Below are 22,223 nucleotides of genomic sequence, written 5' to 3'. Positions count from 1 at the left end.
CCGAATGTCCAGACGGATGCTGGGGTTTGACCGCACACAGAACAGAGGGACTTCTGGGGATCTTCTTCAGTCCTTTTGTCTCTTTTTTTCTCTCCACAAATGTTTCTCTGTTTGAACCGAAACCTCCAGCTGTCCCTTTGCAGATCTCTCTCTTTTTCTCTCTCACTCTCTCACTCCAGGATGTCCAGGTAGACCGGTGGGTTCTTGACCAGAGCCACGAGCCGGTTGTAGACTTCCTTGATGACGAGGCGTTGTTGTGGTTCTCTCTGCCAGCAGCCCTGCATGAGCTGATGGACCTCTTTAGGACACGTCCGCGGCCGCTCCAGCTCTCGGCCCTGCGTGATGCACTCGATCGCCTGAAGACGGGAAAAAAACCTTCAGGTTAGGGTCTACAAAATAATCACACAGGATCGTGTCGGACTTTGAGCTGCTCCTCTGCTTCAACGGTTTCTCTTTTTGTCCGAGAAACACAATGGAATGTTTGATTTATTTATTTTTATTTATTTATTTTCACATACTTTTCTTCACCTTGCATCAACTCCCTAGAACAAAATGGCTTCCTGGTCACTCCCTACATAGGCTCCCTAAACCTCCTACCCAGTACCCTTCTGATATTCAGCCACAGAGAATATGTACAACATTTTTGTTTATAATAAGTATTGGCAAACTCAGGTGTGTCCTTCAGCTGAACGTTTGCTCACATTCAGCCGTTTAACATCCGATAAAAATGACTTTCCAGCACTTATTTTTATTGCTCGTATTATGCTTTTTATTGCATAACGTCCAGAGTAACTCCGCCTACTTTCAGGATGAGGGGCGGATCTTCGTTTGCATGTATGAAGCGCTATAAAGATTAAAGTCTTCAGTTTCTTTCTTTCCGGTGAAACCCCTTAAAGGTTCCTCTGTTCTCAAAGAGGGTTCTAAGTGAAACAGAATAATAAAGTTCCCCAAAATTTGACTCATATATGAGTTATATTTATTTATGAAGCAAAATGATCTGCTACACTATAATAATGATAATAATAATAATAATAATAATAATAATAATAATAATTTTTATTATTATTATTTGAAGCTTGAACATTAGAAATAGGTTTAATAATCTTAGAATTCGGTTAAGAGCGATCTTTTAATAGGAAATTCTACAGAAATGTAAGAAGGACGTCTTCGGTATTGTGGCAATTCAATCCCGTTTCCATGGTCCTATTTCTAAGCATTTCTTTTCAAGTTTTATTCTACTGTCAGATTTGCTTTTGTCTATTTAAAATGAGCAGAATTTAGCTTGAGTTAAGCAGTAAGTTTAATGATCTTAGTTAGTTAGTTTACACCGAGTGTACTGAAGACATTTCCCTTCTGTGATATAGATGAGTTCTTTTTCTTTGTGAGGATTAAAGCTGTGTGTGAGGTTTCAGCTTTAAAGGCCGAGACAATCGCAGGTCTGTGTGTGGTGTCACTCCAGCGAGAGCTCCTCAGGCAACGTTCCTGCATTGATCACTGTCACAGGGACGAGAATGAGCTTTGTGACCCCAAGAGGGGGGGGGGCTGAGGGAGAGAGAGGGAGAGAGAGAGAAAGTGGGAGAGAGAGATGGAGGGAGAGAGAAAGAGAGATAGAGGGAGGGAGAGAAAGAGCTGGAGAGAGAGAGAGAGAGAGAGAGAGAGAGGGAGTGAGAGGGAGAGAGATGGACAGAGAGAGAGAGAGAGACAGAGATAGAGAGAGAGAGAGGGAGTGAGAGGGAGAGAGAGAGAGAGAGAGAGAGGGAGCAAGAGAGAGAGAGATGGAGAGAGTAAGGAAGAGAGAGAGAGATGGAGAGAGAGAGTAAGAGAGAGAGAGAGAGAGAGAGACTCTGTCCCTCTCCGTCTCACCCTGTAGGCACTGTCTCCTGAGTAATGGAGTGGTATACGCTGGTCATCAGTCCACTACATCATGCCGGAGCGGTCTATCAATCACTGGATGAATCAACAAAGATCCTCATTGACCCTTCCCAAATTCTGGGCCGGAAAGTCACGGGCATCTTCTCGACGTCCCTTCCAATTACAGCTCCTATAATTATCCCTGTCCATTACGAGCCGGCGAGGATTATGTTAACGAGGTTAGGCGACGTCGGCCCAGGGTGAAGATCGGCTCTAATCGGATAAAAATTGAGCAAACGGGAAAAGCGATCTACCCTGATCTGGAAAGGAGAGAGGCTTCTCTCCCGTAATGGTGCAGTTGCGGTCACACATAGAGTCCACTTCTCAGTCTTTAATCCGAGAGGACCGGACTGTTCATCATGCCGATAAACCCATCGATCGCTGGCTGCAGACGGGTCGCGCTCAAGGCCGTTTGTTTTACGTCTCTGTTGTTCTGTTGTGTTAAAAAACATGCTCTAATACACATCATTTCCTCCTCCACTAAACGTCTCACGATTCCCTCCATCACAGTGTTACAATCACATCCCAGATCATGAAATCACGCTGGTTTAATCTAAACACAAGGTCCTGACCATAACGCCGGTCAGATAAAATATTGGCACCCTTGCAGATGTGAAAGTTTAGTCACTTTGAGGTTCAAAATGCTGTGAGATACGAGGCACGTTTTCCTCCTTAAACATCCCTAATCTCCGAAAAACACAGGAATGTAAAGGAGAGAGTGAGATGGAGGGGGGGGAGCAAGAGGGAAAGAGAGAGAGAGAGAGAGAGAGAGAGAGAGAGAGAGAAAGAGAGAGAGAAGGAGATGGAGATAGAGGGAGAAAAAAAAGAGAGGAGATGGAGAGAGAGAGAGAGACAGAGAGAGAAAGCGAGAGAGAGAGAAGGCAATTCTCTGCAATTCATTTCTACACCCTGCAATTCATTTCTAATGAAAAAATAACTAAAAATTATATCACATCTGCAGGATTTTCAACTCTAAGGCTGTTTTGGGTCATTTGTAAAGAAATATATTTAATTTTTTTATGATACACTTCACTTAATACTGCTAGAAATCTCAAAGGTGTTTGAAACGAGCCGAAAAAATCCAAATTCCTCTACATAATCCTCATAAATCTTTTTGTTCTTCCGAAATTCCGCCTGAATCTGATTTACAAGATGTTCCTGATCCAGAGTGATCCAGAGAGATCTAGCTGAGAGTGAGAGCTTTTGACAGTTTTGTACCTCGCTGTTGGACAGCTGATACCATGGCTGTTTTCCGTAGGTGAAGATCTCCCACAGAACCACCCCGAAACTCCAGATATCGCTCTCCGTGGTGAACTTCCTGTACATGATGCTCTCAGGAGGCATCCAGCGAATTGGTAGCATGGTTCTTCCACCGACCTGAGAGGTAAAGAAGGAGACGTCATGATGATTCATACCGTACCTGAGGAACCTTAGAGGAACTCTGAAATGAAGACACTTTACATTCATCTAATATACAAGCAGCAGACATGAAGGAGAACTTAAACTAACCCTGTAGTAATCAGTGCTGTAGATATCTCTGGACATGCCGAAGTCACCGATCTTCACCACGAGTCCTTCACCAACCAGGCAGTTTCTGGTGGCCAGGTCTCTGTGCACGAAGTGGAGTGAAGCCAGGTAGACCATACCGGAGGCGATCTGGGCTGCGATCTGGAGCATCTGAAGCAGGGTCAGCTGACCCATCGGGGGCATCTTTACTTCATCCAGGATCCGAGCATCTGGACCATGAGCTCTGTGGAAAGATGATAAAGATCAGAAGGTCAAGAATTGGATGTGTTGATGGTGCTTCACAGACCTTTCATAGATAATATTCATGATATCCAATGTTCTTGTGGTTGGTCCAGTGATTGGTCATTTTTAGGAAAAGCAGGAAGTGCTGGATCAGTGGTTAAGGTTTTGAGCTGATGTTCAGAAGGTTGTGAGTTCAAATCCCACCAAAGCATGACCTTTAACATTCTCCTGCTCAGTGATGTAGCATGTGGGCTTTTTACACCCAGTGTTGCACTCTCCAGACTCTCAATATTTGTTCAAGCTAAATGCTAAATGACCACAGGATAGCGAAGGCCACCATTTTGTGAGTGTGTGTCATGGAACTCAAGTGGGCTTTAAGTGGTTTTAGGTTCAAGATCCAAATTGAGCAGCTAAACGAGATTGTGTTAACGATTGGAATTGACATGGCTTCACGCTAAATAAAAGACATATCATTTAGACTGTTCATGCATTATGGACTTAGATGGCACAGTAAACCTCCATCTCAATCGGTCAGCTTCATGACAATCATGATCAAAACATCTGACCAATTTTTCACTCATTAAAATCCATCACGACTTGGAACCTCCTACCAACCCCACGTTGGCCTTCCTGAACTCATTGCTCTGTAGCAGCCTGAGCACAGCTCCCCCTCTCCTTCTGCACTCATCTCCATCCAATCTCCATTCATCCCTCTCTTACTGCCTGTCCATGCTGTCACTTGCTGGCCTTTTGCTTGTTCTTCAGAGGTCCCTCAATGCCATTACTATCCGTTTATAAGGCAGGTGGCAGGAGAGCAGCAGCTGTCGCACAGCCTGGAGACTCCATCCATGGACCGTCTACTCAAAATGAGATTTCCACCTCCTCAACAGCATGTGTCCCCCCCTCCCACCACTCCCAATCTGGCCTCAGGACCACCTGGCAGACAAGATCTTTGCGCACTGGACATGTCACTGAGACTCCTCTGTGCTGGACATATGGTGTCTTCATTTCCTCACCAAGCTGACACTTTTCATCATGTTGGAGAGATGAATGCAGCTTGGATGGAGTGTACAGTGCTCCTCTATGTGTAGCCATGGCGCTCGGTGATGATGGACAATGTAGTTAGGAAGGCCAGGAACTTGGATGAACCAGAAGCTTCTGGAGAGATTTGATGAAATGTGGACAGATGAAACCAAACTTCTACATGCAGATAATAAAGTTAAAGATTAGATAGAAGATTGATGGTAACTTTTTTTTCTCTTTTTCTGAGCTTGGAATTTGCAATTTGACAAAATTGCCCCATTACCTGTGATTCCTTTGTGATTGTGACAGGTACAGATATATTTTAATAGACCGTCCTAAAAAGGTCTTTTGACACGCTCTTTGATGGAGGCTTTGTCTCCTTTAACTAACCACTTACCATACTTCAGATCTATTAGAGCGCCTCGCTTAATGGTTTTAGATTCTATACGGCTGGCAGCTATTCAGGTTGTTTTACGCAGAAGGTCTGTGAAATTGGCCAAAGAATATTGCGCACTGTCTGTCAAGATCAACCACAGGGAAAAGTAATAGGAGCAGAGCTTTAATGCTTTAGCCATATGACCTTAAAAAGACCAACGCATTAGAAGAAACCACATTATTTTTTGCGGATTATGAGGATTTACGCTAGCTTCCTAGCATGGCTCGTGTGGGTTTTGAGGTGAAACAATGGGCTTTGACGTTGGCAGATCTTTCCGTGGCCACTTAAGATGACATTTTGACACCACACCCCCAGCTCCTGACCTGAGGAAACGGTTGAGGTCGCCGTGGCGCATGTACTCGAACACCATGGCGAGAGGTTCCCCGTCCGTACACACTCCGTAGAAGCGGACGATGTGCTCGTGCTGGAGAACGGTCAGGAGCTCGGCCTCGCGCTGGAAGTCCTGGCGAGTCGACTCATTGGCGTCCTTCAGCGTCTGCATGAGAAACACGGTCAGGAACCTGCTCTGTGGTGTGATATTGTCTCTGCTGGATTATCAGGATGTACACACAGCAGAGAGTGAATAAGTTTGCACACATTTCCTGACTGAATGAACAACAGGACATTAAAACCGTCTGAGATGCTTTCACTAATGCACACACCAGCAGCAGTCCAAACCTCTGTAATAAGATATTAATAAATAATTAAGCCATTATGAATTTTTTCTCGAGAGAGTTTCCACTTTCTTCGTGCGACTCCTTCCATTTCGAAACCATCTTTTAATGTTCTTTAATATCTTTTTATATCCTCTGTTAAAAAAATAAATGACAGAGTTTTCTCTTAGATATTGCTTGATCCTGTTCGCTCTTAACTCGACGAAATATTTGATCTGATTTATATCGTAGAGTCATTAGACGCCTAAATGATCACGTGAAGGGGGATGCAAACTTTTGAGCTTGCTTATAGAGAAATATAGGCTCAGACTCTGTAATGTTTTAATATTATTTTGATAATAAAACTCAAAGGAGAATGATAATAAGAGGGGGGTATATAAACGTTTGCACTTGATTCTGTGGTCCCTTGAAGGTCTTCCATCATTACATAGATAGATAGATAGATTGCATAGATGCTTATTTGGTTGGTTTGATGTGTGTGTGTGTGTGTGTGTGTGTGTGATGAGATGAGATGAGTCACCTTTATAGCCACCAGCATCTTGTCCGTGTTTGGACAGAGGTTGGCGCACTCGGCTAAATAAACCTTCCCGAAAGCTCCTTCTCCCAGCTCCCACTTCAGCATGATGTCCTGCCTCTTAATGTGCTGCACACCTGCAATGAGCCGTTCCTCATATCACACACTTCTCAGAAGCAGAAAAAAAACAGATTCTCACACCGTTACGGCAAAAAGAACTCCTTACACATGTCCTTGTCTTTGATGATGCCGCAGAAGTACTGTGGGTTCTCCACAAAGCTAGACAGACCCGAGTCCAGCATGCCTTCATCCGAGGAAGGAGGACTGACTCCGAAGTTCATAAAGCGGAGCGAGACGGCCAAGTCATCTTCCTTCCCCAGAACGGACGAGCCTGTTCACACAGGACAGGAAAGGGGGAAATGATCACACGATTTTATAATATCCAGTATGACGGATCAACTCAGTTATTAGGATTAACTATAAACAATTATAGGAGAGAATTGTTCTACAAAATGGCCGTATTTCATGCACGAACCATGAACCTGGGCTGTGATGCTGTGTGAGGGTGTCTACACTGAAGGTGAGAGAACCTCGTGGCAGGAGATCCGAGGCAGTCGAGTTCACTCCAAAGCCTCGCCTCCTCCATCCCCCTGGAGCTCATCTGTTTCTCCTCCTGCCTGCTGCTCTTTACTTTACTGCGAGCTGTAATTAAGACCCTGGCAGCTCTTCTCCAGGATGTTAGAGCGACTGTGAGCAAACACACGGCTCTGGTGGAAAGCGTAATCGGTGCATTAGTTAAAAAGCAGCGGCGTGTCCAGGCCAAGAGCTCCGGTTACAGAGCGGTAAAAAATGGACGAGCTGTTTCAGCCGTGCGCTTTTACCGGGGTTGTGTCTCTGATCGATCTCTACACCGTGTCGCATTGTAGCACAATGTAGCTGACGGTTGATTCATTTTCTCTGAGGTTCAGGCGCACAAAGGTGTCAGCGCTCATGGAAGGAGTCTCCAGTTCCAGTGTAACGGTCAGAGGTAAAGCTAGAACTTTTATGCTAACATGGTAACAAAAGCTGTGTGTTTTTCAGAACAAGAGATTTACAGCTGATGTAACAGGTGTTCCAGATTATTATGCAATCATAAATGGATAAAAAGTACAAGATGTTGGTGTATGAGGAATAAACCCCAGCAGGACTTCCTCTTCATCAGAGTATCAACGGGTGTAAAAGTTGCTCCAGACTTACGATGGATGCCGAACTTGGATTGCTGCCCACATTTATTGATCACCAGCACCATGATGAGCAGGAAGGTGCAAGCGAACGCGGCAAGACCCACAGCCACGGACACCTACAGCACAGAAACACAACACGCCCATGAGTTCCACCATGCAGGAGCCCTTCACTGTACTCGTACCGGTCAGATTCTCACCCCGAGCAGGCTGCTGTCCCGCTTCTCCGTCACGCCCTCATTGGACTTGTTAGTAGGAGCTGCTGGAAAAAAACCCAGAGGAGTTTTATTCACTTTATAATCCAACACAAAAGACTAGAGTATAATGGAGTTGGAACAAGGAACTTGGATGTTACAGGACTTACTCGGGTCACTGGGCAGCACTGGTGTGTGTCAGAGGGAGGAAAAAAAAAAGACAGAAATGATTATCGTTCAAGCTTTATGCCTTAATTCCAGAAATCTGACAGCATTAAAATGTCACGTTCAGGCTCTCAGGTACGGCTCTCGAGCCACGGCGCTTTAGCTGATTAGGTCTGCTTTGATTACTGTAATTTCAGTTCATTAAGAAAACAAAAAGCGTGCTTTTTTACTTAGAATAAAAAAAGACCCAATTTTCTACCCCAGGGGTGGCATGAAGCAGAATCGCTGAAGCTTGAAAAAAAAAAAAAAAAGCTGTTTCCATGACAACAACCGATTTTGTCACAATAAAGTGATTTTGTTTTTAGTTACTAATATTCAGTACGTTTGTTAGCTAAATTACCAAATATGCTTTTGTAATCTGCATATAATTTACATTGACCTGGTAAGTAGCCCCGCCCATTAATCGCCCCAAATTGGTAATGTTTTAAGAAAATGATGGAGATTTACATATCCGTTCAGTATTGTGTCCTCACTCACCGGGGATGATGCCTTCCGGGTCGAAGGGGTCGAAGGGATTGTCCATGAACTTTCCGAAAGTGGTGGCCTCGTCTCGGCCGAGCGCGTTCTCCACGATGAGCGTGTAGTAGCCGTTGTTGAGGTGAGTGGGTTTGTTGAGGAAGAGGCAGCCGTGATAGACGGAGCCGTCGTCCGAGTCAGGGATGAACTGCGTGTAGGCGTACACCGTCTCCACCAGCGGCGTGCTGTTGTACAGCCACTTGATGGTCGGTGGCGGATTTCCGTCCACAGCGAAGGGGAAACACCAGTGATGCTGCTGCTCTGGAACCTTCAGGAACAGGATGTTGGCTGGAACTGGAGCGGAGACGCAAATGCTTTACACTCAGTTTCAACTCTCTTCATGAAGAATCTCTACTCGTGTTTAAGATTTAACCTTCTACACCTTCTGTCTTTATTAGTAATTAGACATTAAAACAGTATCTGTATTAAAAACAGTCATTAATAAATTATCTGTATCATATGTAATCAGTGTTCTTAAAACAACTGAAACTTTACTAATGAATTAATTATTAATTAAAGATTACCTCATTAACCATAAACCAATTATAATAAATTAATGAACAGATATTTACTAATTAAACCTCATAGATTAATAATCAACTAAAGAATAATGATTATTATATAAGGTTTAAAATTCATTGTATACGTTTCAATAATAATCAAGTTTATAAATCAATTTTAATCCAGTAATAAGTCTTTTATAAGCCTTTTATAAACATTAAATGTTTAATTAAAACTTTGAATTAATTGTAATGAATAAAAGGTTAAAAACATTTATAATAAAAGCTTACATTTTAATAATAAAATTAATAAAACAGCAAAACTTTTAAACTGGAGTAATATGGAGGAGATATTTTTTATGAAAAATATTATATTAATTCTTTATTTAACGTCTTAACACTAATGATTTATACACTGCTGTTGCATTCTGCACTCTGATTGGTCAGACGATTTTCTAATATGTTTACAAGAAATCTAAATGAGATTTGGAAACAATTTTGATTAGTGATTGATTTTTTTATGTTAAGTAATGATTTGTTTTTTTTGTTGAGAGAGAGAGAGAGAGAGAGAGAGAGCTCTGGTCGTGTCCCGTCAGAGACTTTGCTGGTGTCAGTAAAATCCATGCAGTTATTTTGAACCTAACCACGCCTTCAGCTAATTCTGTAATAAAGGAGCGTTAATTCGGGAATGTTAGCATCCTGACGCCTTCTCAGAAGCTGTGTCATAATTTTCCCCATCAATCAATAGACTCCATCTCCACTCGTAAACCTGTTGATTATCATGAATAATAAATCCTGGCTGTTTTAGGGAAACTGACCACAAGAAAGCACCTGGACGCCGAGCGGATGGAAGATGCCGGAAATGTTTCTGGTATCTGCGAGGAAGATGCTGATGCACGCGACCCTCTCTCTCGTCTGGAAACGTTTCTCTGCTCTTAACCTGTGACCCTGTCTGTAAAAAGTGCAGCGCTATGAAGAAACTCAGCCGATCGTGTCAAACGGTCAAAAGATCGCTCTTCTCTCCTGACTCCTGTGTCGAGTGAAGCGAGTGGTCAAGACAAGAGATGGAACTAATTCACCTGCAGCTGCTGAAGTTGTTTAAAACTACTCTACAGTACGAACTTGACCCGGGTTTTAGAGAGAAATTAACTCTGGACTTTCCTCCTGTTTTTGTCGTGCCCATGTTGATGATTGAGGGTCTTTGTTATGTTCCACTCCACAGTGGAGGTTAATATGAAGCTCAAATGAAAGCAGACACTCAGAGCTCTCAGAAGTATATCTGTTTTTCCGTATCCTACTAGAGGTGATATATTCATAGAACATCATTTTGTTCCACTCAAATGTTTGTATCTTCAAAGTAAATGTTGATATCAAACCCATTTCTGCTCTCTGAGACGGTCCAAGTGCTTGTTCTTTTAAAAAAAAATTAATGATTCTGTGTAATAATAATAATAATAATAATAATAATAATAATAATAATAATAAATATTTCTAATAATAAAAAATAATAAATGGTAATGAATAAAAAAATCTAATAATAAATAAAAATATAAGAAAATAATAGTAAATAATTCTGTGTACTAATAATAAATATTTCTAAAAAATAAGAAAGAAAATAGTAATAAATAAAAATATATAATAATACAGTAATAGAAAATCAAATAATAATAAATAAAATTAAATAAATAAATAATTCTGTATAATAATAAATATTTCTAATAATACAAAGTAAGTAAAAATAAATAGTAATAAATAAAAAATATATAATAATATAATTATCTAAACAAATATAATGAAATAATAATACATACTTATGTGTAATAATAATACATATTTATAATAAGAAAAATAATAAATTGTAATAAATATAATAATATAATAATAAATAAATAACAACAGCAGCAAAAAAAAAAAATATATATATATATATAAATCTGTGTAAGGGGGAGGGAAAAACACACGTCTGAAACACTGAAAGCGTGACTCGTTTTATATCAGACTCACAGCCAGAACATCATTCATTTCTTTACTCTGATTGAAAATGTACGTTTCGGTTCTGAACACCGGCGTCCTGGTGTAAAGGGTCAATCCCAGGCTGTTAATAATGAGACTACTGATAGATTAGCAGCTAACGTGTTTAGCGTCTGCCAATCAATCCTCACAGTGATGTTTCCGGGTTGCGAGGGGGGGTGGGTGGATTTGGTGAGTCCATTAGCACAGAACAAATAAGATCTGACGACAGTTATCATCCCATTTCCCTGACACTCGTTATCACTCCCATGACGCTCGTACATTTGTCTGAACTCAAGCACTTTTGTTTGTCCTTTTTTTCCAAGCAGGAGGTGATAACCATCTCCATCACCGTCAACATCATTCAGTTCTCATTAGCGCTTGACGCCAGCCATCACGTCACATCACGTCACGTCATGTCATGTTCTACCTGCTGCTTAGAGCTATGTTTTCACAGCTTGTGATTTCACACGCCTCTGTTCAGAGACTCGTGTGCTTAACTTATGCTATTATTTATCTAGAGTACATTTCCATCCAGAGCAGAAAAATCTGAAACCATTCAGCAAAAAGAGAGACATTTCTTCAAGGTCACTGTAGTGCACACAGATTTCTCATATACAACATTATCCACACTCTAAATCCTCCTTTCTGTCTGAAAGAAATATATCTCACAACCTCAGTGGTACGATCTGTACGGCACTGACACGCCGTCTGCAGAAATCACACTTACTTCAATCAGATTATTTATATGAAATAAAAGAATTTGACCAATATATAGGGAGTAAATGCATCTCTGGCAACCCTGACATCACCCTGTCATTACTCCTCATCCTATGAGCATGGGACAGCATGATTCCTGCCCCTGTGGACCTCTGATTATTAGCGCTTGTTGCAGTTTGACCACTAGGGACAATAATAATAATAACAATGCTATTTAGCTAAATGGTGATTGTGTAACATCTGTGGAGCAATTCCAAGGAACCGCAATCAGTTTATATCTTATCTTTATAGCACTCTGACGGGATCGCAGTGTAGATTTCAGTGTTTTTACGTTAATTAATGAACAGAATAACAGACTTACACTCGATGTTGAGCTGCACCGCCGCCTCTCTCGGCCCCGCCTCATTCTCTGCCTCACAGGTCAGGTTGTGCAGGTTGTCCACATACGACACGTTTAACAGGTGAAGCACCAGCTCCAAGGTGGAGCCCCAGATCCCTCGCTACACACACACACACACACTGGCATTTAATAGACTGAATATTATCATGAACCTGCACTGGTTTAATGCAGTGCAAATTCTTTAATTATGCCTAACAACAATATTGCACTTTAAGCCCCGCCTCCTTGACACGCCTACTCACATTACAGCCTCCGAAACAACACAACAGGGCGTTTTTTTTACTATTGGAAGGAGTCTCCAGTGTTAGCTATTTGTAGAAACCACATATATATATATATATATATATATGCCATTGATGAGTGTAGATCTTTACTGGTGTCACTGGAGCTTACCTCCAGAATAAAAGTGGAATGCAGGTGCTCCGTCCTCCACCGGATACTAGGCAGTGGATTGCCGGTGACCCGACACTCAAACGTCAGGTTTCCCCCCTCCTTAATGGGCAGTTCTGGAGCGTTGATAGACACCTCGGGAACACCTGACCAGCAGGAGACTGGCGTTAGAGATCGTACATGGAGACAGAAAGGCAGGTTTTCCTTCTAACCTGTGCACTTACTGCAGTTCTCCATCATAAACCTGTCGAGCTGAACGCTGCTGTCGTTGTACCAGCAGCTCTGCTGGCTGTCGATGTCGGCTCGCCTCGTCATCTGCCACTGCTGGAGCCAGAACAGACCGCACGAGCAGGTCAGGGGGTTGTCCCTCAGAACCCTGAGAAGGTCAATTATTCACCATCTGATTAGATACACCCAGAGGAACTCATGTTAAATAGATAAAGGTTTAAAGATGGCACTCACAGGTTCAGCAGAGGAAGCGAGTGGAAGACCTTCCAGCTGATGTCCCTGAGCAAGTTTGAGGCCAGGTTCCTGTACACCATCGAGGGCAAGAAAAAAAAACATTTTAGATGTTAAACCTTCTGCTACAGTATTTCATACCATAACCACGTGTCCACAGTCACATGACTTAGTAGTTTTAGCTCCACCCCTTGAACTCTTTGTGGGTTACGCCCACCCAAGTTCAATCAAGTTGTGAGAAAATGATGATGACGTTAATGGCAGTATAAAAAGGAAGTGGACTAATCCTGATCTCAGATTCGTTATCATCAGACGTGATGAAAATCCAGATGATGACATCAGACAGAGGAACGGTGACGTTTGAATGAAATGATCTTAATATCAGACATGTCTCTGTAGCGTTGTCATGCCTCGAGATCTTGCAGTGAGACTCGACAGAGACCCAGAAATCAAAGTGTGGATGGGTTTTGAGTAAATACGTAAATTCCATGTTCACTGGAGTTAAAACTAAGCCACTGATTAGCTTCATGACATTATAAATCTCAGGTAGTGTTAGCGTACCTGCAAACACCTTCACTCTATTGTGCTGAAAACCTCCACACTGTAACCATAGCAACACTTTTCACCAGTTCTAGCGAGTATCAACTAATTAACTGTTCTAGCTAGCTGTCGAGATTAGCATTTTAAAAAAAAAGTTCACTTTGCCATCCGGAGACCATGAGGTCGAATTCCACCGATACAAAAAAGCAAAAAATAGATGTTTTCTCTCTCTCTCTCTCTCTCTCTCTCTCTCTCTATCTGCCCCCCTCTCTCTCTGTCTTTCTATCTGTCTCTCTCTCTCTCTCTCTTATCTGTCTCTCTCTCCCACTCTCCCTGCCTGTCAGTCATAATGATGCTGGCCAATTGTGGACATCTGTGAGCTTGTGTATGCAGAAGAGGGCAGATAGTGTTTTCCTCAGAGTGAGAAAATGAGAGAAAAGATGTAGCTTAGTGAGACTCAGAGGAAATTAACGAGTGGGTGGAAATTATCACCAAATTTATAAAAAAAAAAAAAAAAAAAAAAAACTTTTCACTGCATCTTTGATTCCTTCTCTTCCTGACCTCACCTTCTCAGCAAGTTTCATAACCTTCTGACACGTTCCCACTTTTTTCCAGCTGCACTGTCCCCTTTCCCCAAATAAACACAAACAAATACGTGACCTCAGCTTGATGCTTGCTGCCAACCACGGCTTTAGAAATCCCTTATCCTTTCGGTTTGCGTCGCGGTCTGTGGCTCCGAGGATGCCAGAGGGTCGTCAGATGAAAACAAAGGCCGAGGTGACAGCGAGTGATGGCTCTCGGGATGCAGGACACTTAAGGGATACAGATTCTCTGTGGCAGGACTAATGGGGGCCAGCAGGGGTTCAAATATTTGTTTTTCTCATCCTCAAAAGTTCATGTCAGATGGGCGAGCCATCAGGGCCTATCTGTTACCGGCTCGATTCCTCTGCATTGCCATATAGGGGGGCAGGAGGGAGGTGGGGGAGGGGGGGTTGGGGGGTAATACAGCAGCTGCCACCTAGTAGTGTAGGAAAGCTCTGCTGCTTGTCCAGGGTTTGAGACGTGATTATTAACACAGCGAGAATTCCGGGAGATCGGACGAATAAAGCAGCACGCATTCTGTATTCCTGCACTGTTAGTCAGCTGTATATTGTATTTTCCATCTCTTCAGCCTTGAACACCCCCACATCTCTCTCTCTCTTTCTCTCTCTCTCTCTCTCTCTCTCTCTCTCTTTCTCTCTCTCTCTCTGATTTTAGAGACACATCTGCTCCCACTACACATCGCTCTGTGAAATATTGATTGAGTCATAATGGACCCTTAGTGGAGTGTATTTATTATGCATCAGCTGTCAATAAGACGCCAAAGTGAGCGAGTAAAAGGTGACTGCTGCATGTGGGATCGGATTTCGTCCCCCTCCTCCTCCTCCTCGCCCCTGCACTCGCCACCAGCTCCCCAAATCCCACGCCAGCGCCTCCTCCTAGACCGCTATCGGCCCCATCGACAACACCGAGCATGTCACACAGGCAGCGAGGGAAAGACGACAAGACAAGATGGTGGCGATAAGGGTCACAGGCGACACGTGTGCCGAAGACATCCTGACCCCTGAGCTGTCGGATTCTTCTTTTGCTCGCTCCTGTAAATAAAGTCCACTTCAGGAGACGCAAGGACAGGGTTAAACAGTGTTATAACATCAGGACTGCACCACAGAGCCGCTGAAGTCTGGATTCTGATTGGTCAGAAAGTGTTGGTTTCTTCACGCTCCTGCTCTTTGTACAGTGAGAAGCTTCCGTTTTTAAACCTCGTCTTATCTCTGAGACACAAATGTTCTGTCAAAGATGTTTATAATTGGATGTAGTCTCCAGTGACGAGTTATTAAAGCCTTAAAAACCTCAGGATTTACCTCAATAGAGAAGCTGGTGAAGGAACGAGGGATTGACTGTTTATAGCTGCTGTAACTTACGCGAAAACAACTTGAACTGTGGAATAAATGTAACTTGATTAGTAGAATTGGTTCATTGATGAGGGATGAGAGAAATTAAACACTTTGGGATTTAAAAGTGGATTATTTTCCTATATCAGAACATCCTGAATTGTGTGTGTGTGTGTGTGTGTATCAAGAACAACTGCCTTTCTGACGTTGTTTTACGGTTTTTGACTGACCAACATCCAAAAATGTCCAGAACTAAAGATTGTTACATCATAAAAAAGCTAGATAAACAGATCCCTGAACTCTTATTTCAGAGTGAATTACCTCTAATCCTCCTCATCCCGTCATTATTCCTCGTCTCATCCCGGCTCGTGTCACGTGAATTCCTTCATATTTCATATCTGGAGTTTCAGCTCCTGCATTCACAATTACACTCACACTCGCACTCACACTCGCGCTCGCACTCACGCTTGCGCTCACACTCGCGCTCGCGCTCACACTCACGCTCGCACTCGCACTCACGCTCGCACTCACGCTCGCGCTCACGCTCGCACTCACACTCGCGCTCACACTCGCACTCGCGCTCGCGCTCGCGCTCACACTCGCGCTCGCGCTCACGCTCGCACTCGCACTCACCCTCGCACTCGCGCTCGCACTCGCGCTCACACTCGTGCTCACACTCGCTCTCGCGCTCACGCTCGCGCTCACACTCGCACTCGCGCTCACACTCACACTCGCGCTCACGCTCGCACTCACACTCGTGCTCACGCTCACACTCACGCTCGCGCTCGCACTCACACTCGTGCTTACACACACTCGCACTCACGCTCGCACTCACACTCGCGCTCACACTCGCACTCACACTCGCGCTCACGCTCACACTCGCGCTCACGCTCGCGCTCACGCTCGCACTCGCACTCACACTCGCGCTCGCACTCACACTCGCGCTCACACTCGCACTCGCGCGCCGCTGCTCCAGTTTGAGCTCCGAGCAGTTCTGATAACGCGTTTGTGGTTTCGTCACCTGATCCGAAGGCGCCTGCCGACAATCAGCAGTTCTGTCAAAAAGCAGCGACTCACGGCGACTGATACTCACAAACAAGCACACAACAGGAGACTGCGGAAAGGGGGAAATAAATAAATAAATAACGTAAAACACTTACACGTATTGCAGCTTGGAGTTGTATTGGAAGGCTCTATCAGAGATGAACAGCAAGCCGCAGTCTGTAACTGTGCTGGAAGGAAAAACACACACACACACACACACAGAGTGAAGGGAGGTCCGACAGCCAGTCCGCTGATGGTATCTTTACACCCAGGCGTACATCACGGCTGATTAGCTCTAATCTCATAACTCAGGATAATGATTTCATGAAACAAAAGCAACCAGGAAACAAACAAACTGGAAAATCCGTCTTTACTCACAGGTTCTTCAGCTCTCTGTAGTTGATGAAGTCCGTGTCCTTGATCTGCTGCAGGTTCGGCTGGTTCTCGATGTAGCTGTACGTGATGATACAGGCGGACATGTTCAACATAAATAGATGACTTTTTGACATCATTACTACTCATAGGTCTGTAGCAGGTCTAGAGTAACATATGTATTGAAATATTTATTTAAGGAAGGAGTCTCCAGTGCCGGATTCAGCACAGAGGAGTTTACACTTTTTTACAGTTTCTTTTTTTAGCTTATTAACAATCTCTTTCGCAACGTAACACTAAACGGATAAAAATTAAAGCTGTAAAAGACTTTATTCTTCATGTTTTCTCTGTTAACTTAACATTTCTGTCTCATCAACTTGAAGAGAGATCGATATAAAGAGCCCTCTAGTGGAAGTGTGAACAGGAAGTAACTTGTTATTGATGTACGACCCTAAAGTTTTCTTTTAAAGAGAAGTTTTAAGATCTCTGTTATGGAAAATAATAACCATTAACACCAGTCCACTGTTGATTATTGATATTATCGCCACACGTACATTACAGCACAGTGGAATTCTTTTCTTCACATATCCCAGTGGAGGAAGTTGGGGGTCAGAGCACAGGGGCAGCTATGATACAGTGCCCCTGGAGCAGAGACGGGTTAAGGGCCTTGCTCAATAGTGGCAGCTTGGTGGTGCTGGGGCTTGAACCCCCATCAACAACCCAGAGCCTTAACCACGTGAGCTAGCACTGCCATTATTTTCCCACAAAAGCATGACACATCATGTCTAAACAGAGATCTAATCATCTCTTACATTTTAATGATCTTCTCTAACCCTTTGGGACTGAGGCACTTGACCTGAGGGACTTCCTGAGGGGTTCATCTGTGAGTCTGATCTAAAACAAGTCTCTCAGCTTTCAGGGTGTTTTAGACCTGGGTTTTGTCCTCTGTTGGAGAACCTTACACAGAATGTTACTGGTTGAAGATCAGTTTCAAGCTGCTTTTTAGAAGAAGAAGTGCTCGGTTACATATCAGAGAGCATGTATGGGTTCGATACCCACATTTACTTTGAATTCAATTCAATTCTATTTATTTGTATAGATGATGATGATGATGATATGAGGAAGAAACCTTGAGAGGAACCAGGCTCTGAAGGGAACTTTATCCTCATTTGGGTGACACTGGACAGTAAATAATGTAACTGTAACTAATTAATGTCCTTTCTACAACAGCAATCAAGGGCCCATGAGGTCAGTGTAGTTTCTGAGGTCAGTATAGGGACTAATTGAAGATACAAACATTTGTGTAGGAAAAAAATAAACCTGGAACTTACTTTTTGATGAATATATCACCTCTAGTAGGCCAGGGCAGGACAGAAATCCTTCTGAAACACTATGAATTATTATTATTTTTTTATAATTATATTTTCCCAGATTATTATATTTTTTTATGTATTTTTATATTTTTATTATTTTTATTTATTTTTTCCTTATTATAAATCTTCATTATTATTAAACAGAAGGATTTATTAGTATTTTATTATATTTGTATATTAATATATTTATATTTATTATTTATTATTCGATTTTTCTATTTCATTTTTTTCTTTTTTTCTTATTTTTAAAAATATTTGTTATTATTATTATTATTATTATTATTATTATTATTATTATAATCCAGAATTATTTAGTATTAATTTATTATATTTTTATTTATTATTATATTTTTTATTCATTACTATTTCTAATTTTTTATTATTAGAAAATTTAAAATTTGTGTATGAAAAAAAATTACCGTTTTTTGGGGTTTGTTTGTTTTTGGGGGGGAGGGGGGGGACTTTTCTATGAATATATTGTCCCTGGTAGGCTAGGGAAAAACAGAAATCTTAAACACTACAAATTCTTAAAGTCTTGAGCATCTACTTTCATATGAGCTTGATATTATGCTCCACTGTGGAATGAGACATGACCAAGATGCTCAATCATCAACATGGACACATCAAAAAGAGGAGAACTTTTTTTGGCCTTAACTTGCGATTATTAGCTCTGCTTCTTTTTCTTCTTCATTTTTTTTTTCCTGCTATGTAAAGCTTAGAGGATAGAGTGTCACTCAATACATTTTAAAGTACACTCTAAACTGATAGTGCAACCAGACTGGAGTTTGTACAACCACAAAACTAATTAAAAAAATAAATCCAGTCTACAGCAGTGGAAAAGGCAGGAAAACAGTCGGGGGATTGAACGATGCCCCGGTGCACGATCGGGTTACCTATCGTATTCTCGATTAAGGGAATCTTCATCTTTTATGCAGCTTTTCTAGACGCTTATTTGTGACTTTAATTGAAACAATAATAAAGACATTAGGAATATATGAAAAGTGTTGATATGATCAGGAGAAACATCTCAATGATCAGGATTAAATTCAAGGGAGGATTCGATAGTAAGAAGAATAAGAAGTCTTTCCTTCTCAGATCTCCACTATGCAGCGCAGTCCAGAGCACCAGCACATATTTATTTGTGTCTGATTGAGCCATGAGGCTCGTAACATAATTACAGGGAGGTGGGATGAGGATCTTGAACCACCCTCGCTTATTTGATTGAGCCAAGTGGGTAATATTTCATCTATTGTTCTGGGCATTTGTCGGCAATTCGCAGAATTGAATTTATAACATGATGCATGATGAATTTCTGCTGCTGCTGCTTCAGAGGTAATGGCTCCTTGTTGATGGTAGTGAGGTAATGCTTCTCTTCCCAGCAAAAGTTATGTCCCTGCATCTGACTAATATAGGAAATGGCTTTTGTTTCACGAGATGTTGTGTATACACGCATCGACAACGAGTGCCGAGGACGAAGAATACCGCGGCGACATTCTGGGAGAAGTTCACCTCCCAAAACCTCCAAAATAATTAGAGAAAACATAAAGAGAGAGAGAAAGAGAGCTCTCGGATGTGTGTTTGATATAACAGGCAGTTCCACAGACTTCCTGACAGCATCGTTACTTTATTGAAAGAGTCTGAAGATCCTGCCAACGTTCTCTATTCAGTGTTTAAAGGAACAACTTGTTATATAAGAGCTAATCAGTCCAGAGTGTCACTGACCCACACAGCATGACCAGAAGCACAGCAAACATGCCAAGACTTTTAATGACAGAGTTACATTCCCTAAAAAACCATTCCAGTAGCAGATTGGAAATTCCTATTAAGGACACGACATCCCTGAGATGTTTACCCAAACCTCGGGGCAATGACACCAGGAAGCATGGATGCACCACAGATCCAAATCACACAAAAAAACACACATTTTGTTGGAAGACAGTTGGACCAAAACGATTAGCAAAGACAGACTAGCGCTAGATATGTAAAGTTAAGGGTCGGTGTATCTCTCCGATTCTGATTGACAAACTTTCCTGACTGTTTGTGAAGCATCTTCACGGATGAAGGCCCATCGGAAAGAATGAGCAGAAACTGTTTAGAAGATATTGTTGTAATGAAAATGCGTGCAATCAGACGCTTTCTCTATACCATGCTAAACTTTCTCAGAAGTAAAGAAAACACTGAGTGCCACAAGCGTACCACATCATCACAATCATGCTAACACAGTAAATCTCCCAAATCTAACTCACATTTCCGTGACATTCTCACTCTCCTGCTGAGCCAGCACCGGGATGTTCGTGATGCCATCCGTCTCCAGGCACTGGAGCATGGCGAAGGAGCAGCGACAGGCCCCGGGGCAGCCCACCCAAGCTCCTGCTGCCAGGCTGGACATCAGGAACAGAGCCAAGGCCACCTGGTGCACGGCCCTGCCAGCCATGCTGAGCATAATCTGCCCTCGGTTCTCTTCACCAGTGATCCGGAGAACGGGATCTCTTGCTTTGAGAGGTGGTTATCAAGCCAGTGGAGCTGCAGTGAGGCAAAGGCCCAGGGGAACAGTGGGCTGCTGCCTCCTCTCCTTTTCCTCGCCTCTCGTCTCTCTCCTCTCTTCTCCCCACACTGCTTCAGAGGCAGGGATGGAGAGAGGGATGGCAGGGGAGGGGCAAGGCAGTCCATTAGCTGGCGGGGTGTGAAAGGGGAGAGGGGAGAGAAGAGGGGGCAGTAAGGGAGGGGGGTCTGTTGGAGAACACAGAGACAGACTGCTGTGGTCATCAGACACCTCCAGGACATGAGTGGAAGCCAGCCAGAAGAAGGACGGGTGCTGCAGGTGGACGCCATTGAGAACAAGGCCACCACCTGTTGGAGGGAGGAACTGGGAGGAAGTGAAGGATCACAGGATAGACAGAGTGGGGGGGGACAAAACACAGTTCCTGTTTAGATTTATCACTAGGAGATGCCCGAGCGTCCAAGGCCGAAACATCAAACCACGAGGAATGAATCTCTTGTTTAAAAGCCAGATTGAAACCAAGTTCCTCAAAACATCTCCTCAGATGTTTTTCACACAAATCTCAACACTGGACTTCCATTAAAAAACTCTCTCAAACGTAACATCCACTGGCTTTTTGTTATTCCCGAGAGACTTTTCTCTTCTGGGGATAATGTCCAGCCCATCCCAAACCCCAACCCCCGTCTCTCAGGTCATAGTGCGCTGACCACAATTACTGAAGCTGAATTGCTCTTTTTTCAGCTTCAGTCAGGACACAGTGCTGGTGCTTCATCACCTTCTGTCCCAAAAACAGACCCGTGAAGGACAAATCCATCCACATCCACGTTGCCGTTCAGGGCTATTGTCCTAAAACACTGTCTTTAGAATCTGAAAAGATCTTTTCAGCACCTTCAAAGCAGGAGCTCTGGAGAAAAAAAAAAGCTTTTAAGCCCATTTCACACTTTTGGCTCCTTGCAGAATTATTATTGCCGAGTTGTTTACCTCTTTATCCGTGGCTTCAGTCAGCCATTGATTTATTCCTTTTCTTTCCTTCTTTTTTTCAGACCTTCTCTGGCTGGTTCAGAAATAACTTCAATGGCAAAAGCATCCTTTTTATTTTATGGAAGCCTTGCTGTTATTTATGATATGTCCAGACTGGCAGTTCTTAAGACGATGGAGATTTTTATGGTTGATGGAAATAATGCTCGTGTTTTCAAACATTTCCCCTCGTTACGTGATGCACGCGTCAATCTGTCACCCATTTTCAGTTAAATGCCACATGATTCATTCTCAGGGTTTGTTTCAGCGTAACCCTGCTCTAATCGTTTCCTCTGTTTGTTTACTGTCCGGAGAGATGCTTGAAGGATATGCTGATTACAGCGACCGGGCCAATCGGAGCCAAGCGGAAAGCCATTCAGCGTGGGCGTGTAACATCGTTTAGGATTAAATCCACGTGACTTTATGATTTTGTGACATGAACTGGATTATGCAGTGTGTGTGTGTGTGTGTGTGTGTGTGTGTGTGTGTGTGAGTGTGTGTGTGC

At 42.8% G+C, this 22,223-nt stretch overlaps 1 protein-coding gene across 4 annotated transcripts in view; it reads right to left on the bottom strand.

Moving 5' to 3' along the window:
• ntrk1 (neurotrophic tyrosine kinase, receptor, type 1) overlaps nt 1-20,829 on the bottom strand; it is a 21,674-nt gene extending 845 nt beyond the window's left edge. For 3 of the 4 annotated variants that reach the window (XR_009203304.1, XR_009203305.1, XM_058376400.1), the window contains exons 1-17: nt 20,448-20,829; nt 16,835-16,909; nt 16,573-16,644; nt 12,945-13,013; nt 12,707-12,858; nt 12,486-12,628; nt 12,054-12,192; nt 8,424-8,756; nt 7,892-7,909; nt 7,728-7,789; nt 7,544-7,646; nt 6,534-6,698; nt 6,314-6,444; nt 5,443-5,615; nt 3,421-3,661; nt 3,130-3,288; nt 1-356 (exon numbers count right to left, since the gene is read on the bottom strand). The exon at nt 1-356 is cut by the window's left edge. Coding sequence is in view for 2 of the 4 variants with exons in the window: in XM_058376400.1 (XP_058232383.1) it covers nt 171-356; nt 3,130-3,288; nt 3,421-3,661; nt 5,443-5,615; nt 6,314-6,444; nt 6,534-6,698; nt 7,544-7,646; nt 7,728-7,789; nt 7,892-7,909; nt 8,424-8,756; nt 12,054-12,192; nt 12,486-12,628; nt 12,707-12,858; nt 12,945-13,013; nt 16,573-16,644; nt 16,835-16,909; nt 20,448-20,644 (2,418 nt within the window). In the remaining 2 variants the exon portion in view is untranslated. The remainder of the gene's footprint in view (nt 357-3,129; nt 3,289-3,420; nt 3,662-5,442; nt 5,616-6,313; nt 6,445-6,533; nt 6,699-7,543; nt 7,647-7,727; nt 7,790-7,891; nt 7,910-8,423; nt 8,757-12,053; nt 12,193-12,485; nt 12,629-12,706; nt 12,859-12,944; nt 13,014-16,572; nt 16,645-16,834; nt 16,910-20,447) is intronic. The other variant, XM_058376401.1, reaches the window with a different exon arrangement.
• Nucleotides 20,830-22,223: the final 1,394 nt, after the last annotated feature.

This window comes from Hemibagrus wyckioides, linkage group LG23 (assembly GCF_019097595.1).
Source record: "Hemibagrus wyckioides isolate EC202008001 linkage group LG23, SWU_Hwy_1.0, whole genome shotgun sequence".
Taxonomy (NCBI): Eukaryota; Metazoa; Chordata; class Actinopteri; order Siluriformes; family Bagridae; genus Hemibagrus; species Hemibagrus wyckioides.
Note: the sequence above shows the minus strand (reverse complement) of the source record. Positions and strands in the feature narration are given on the sequence as shown.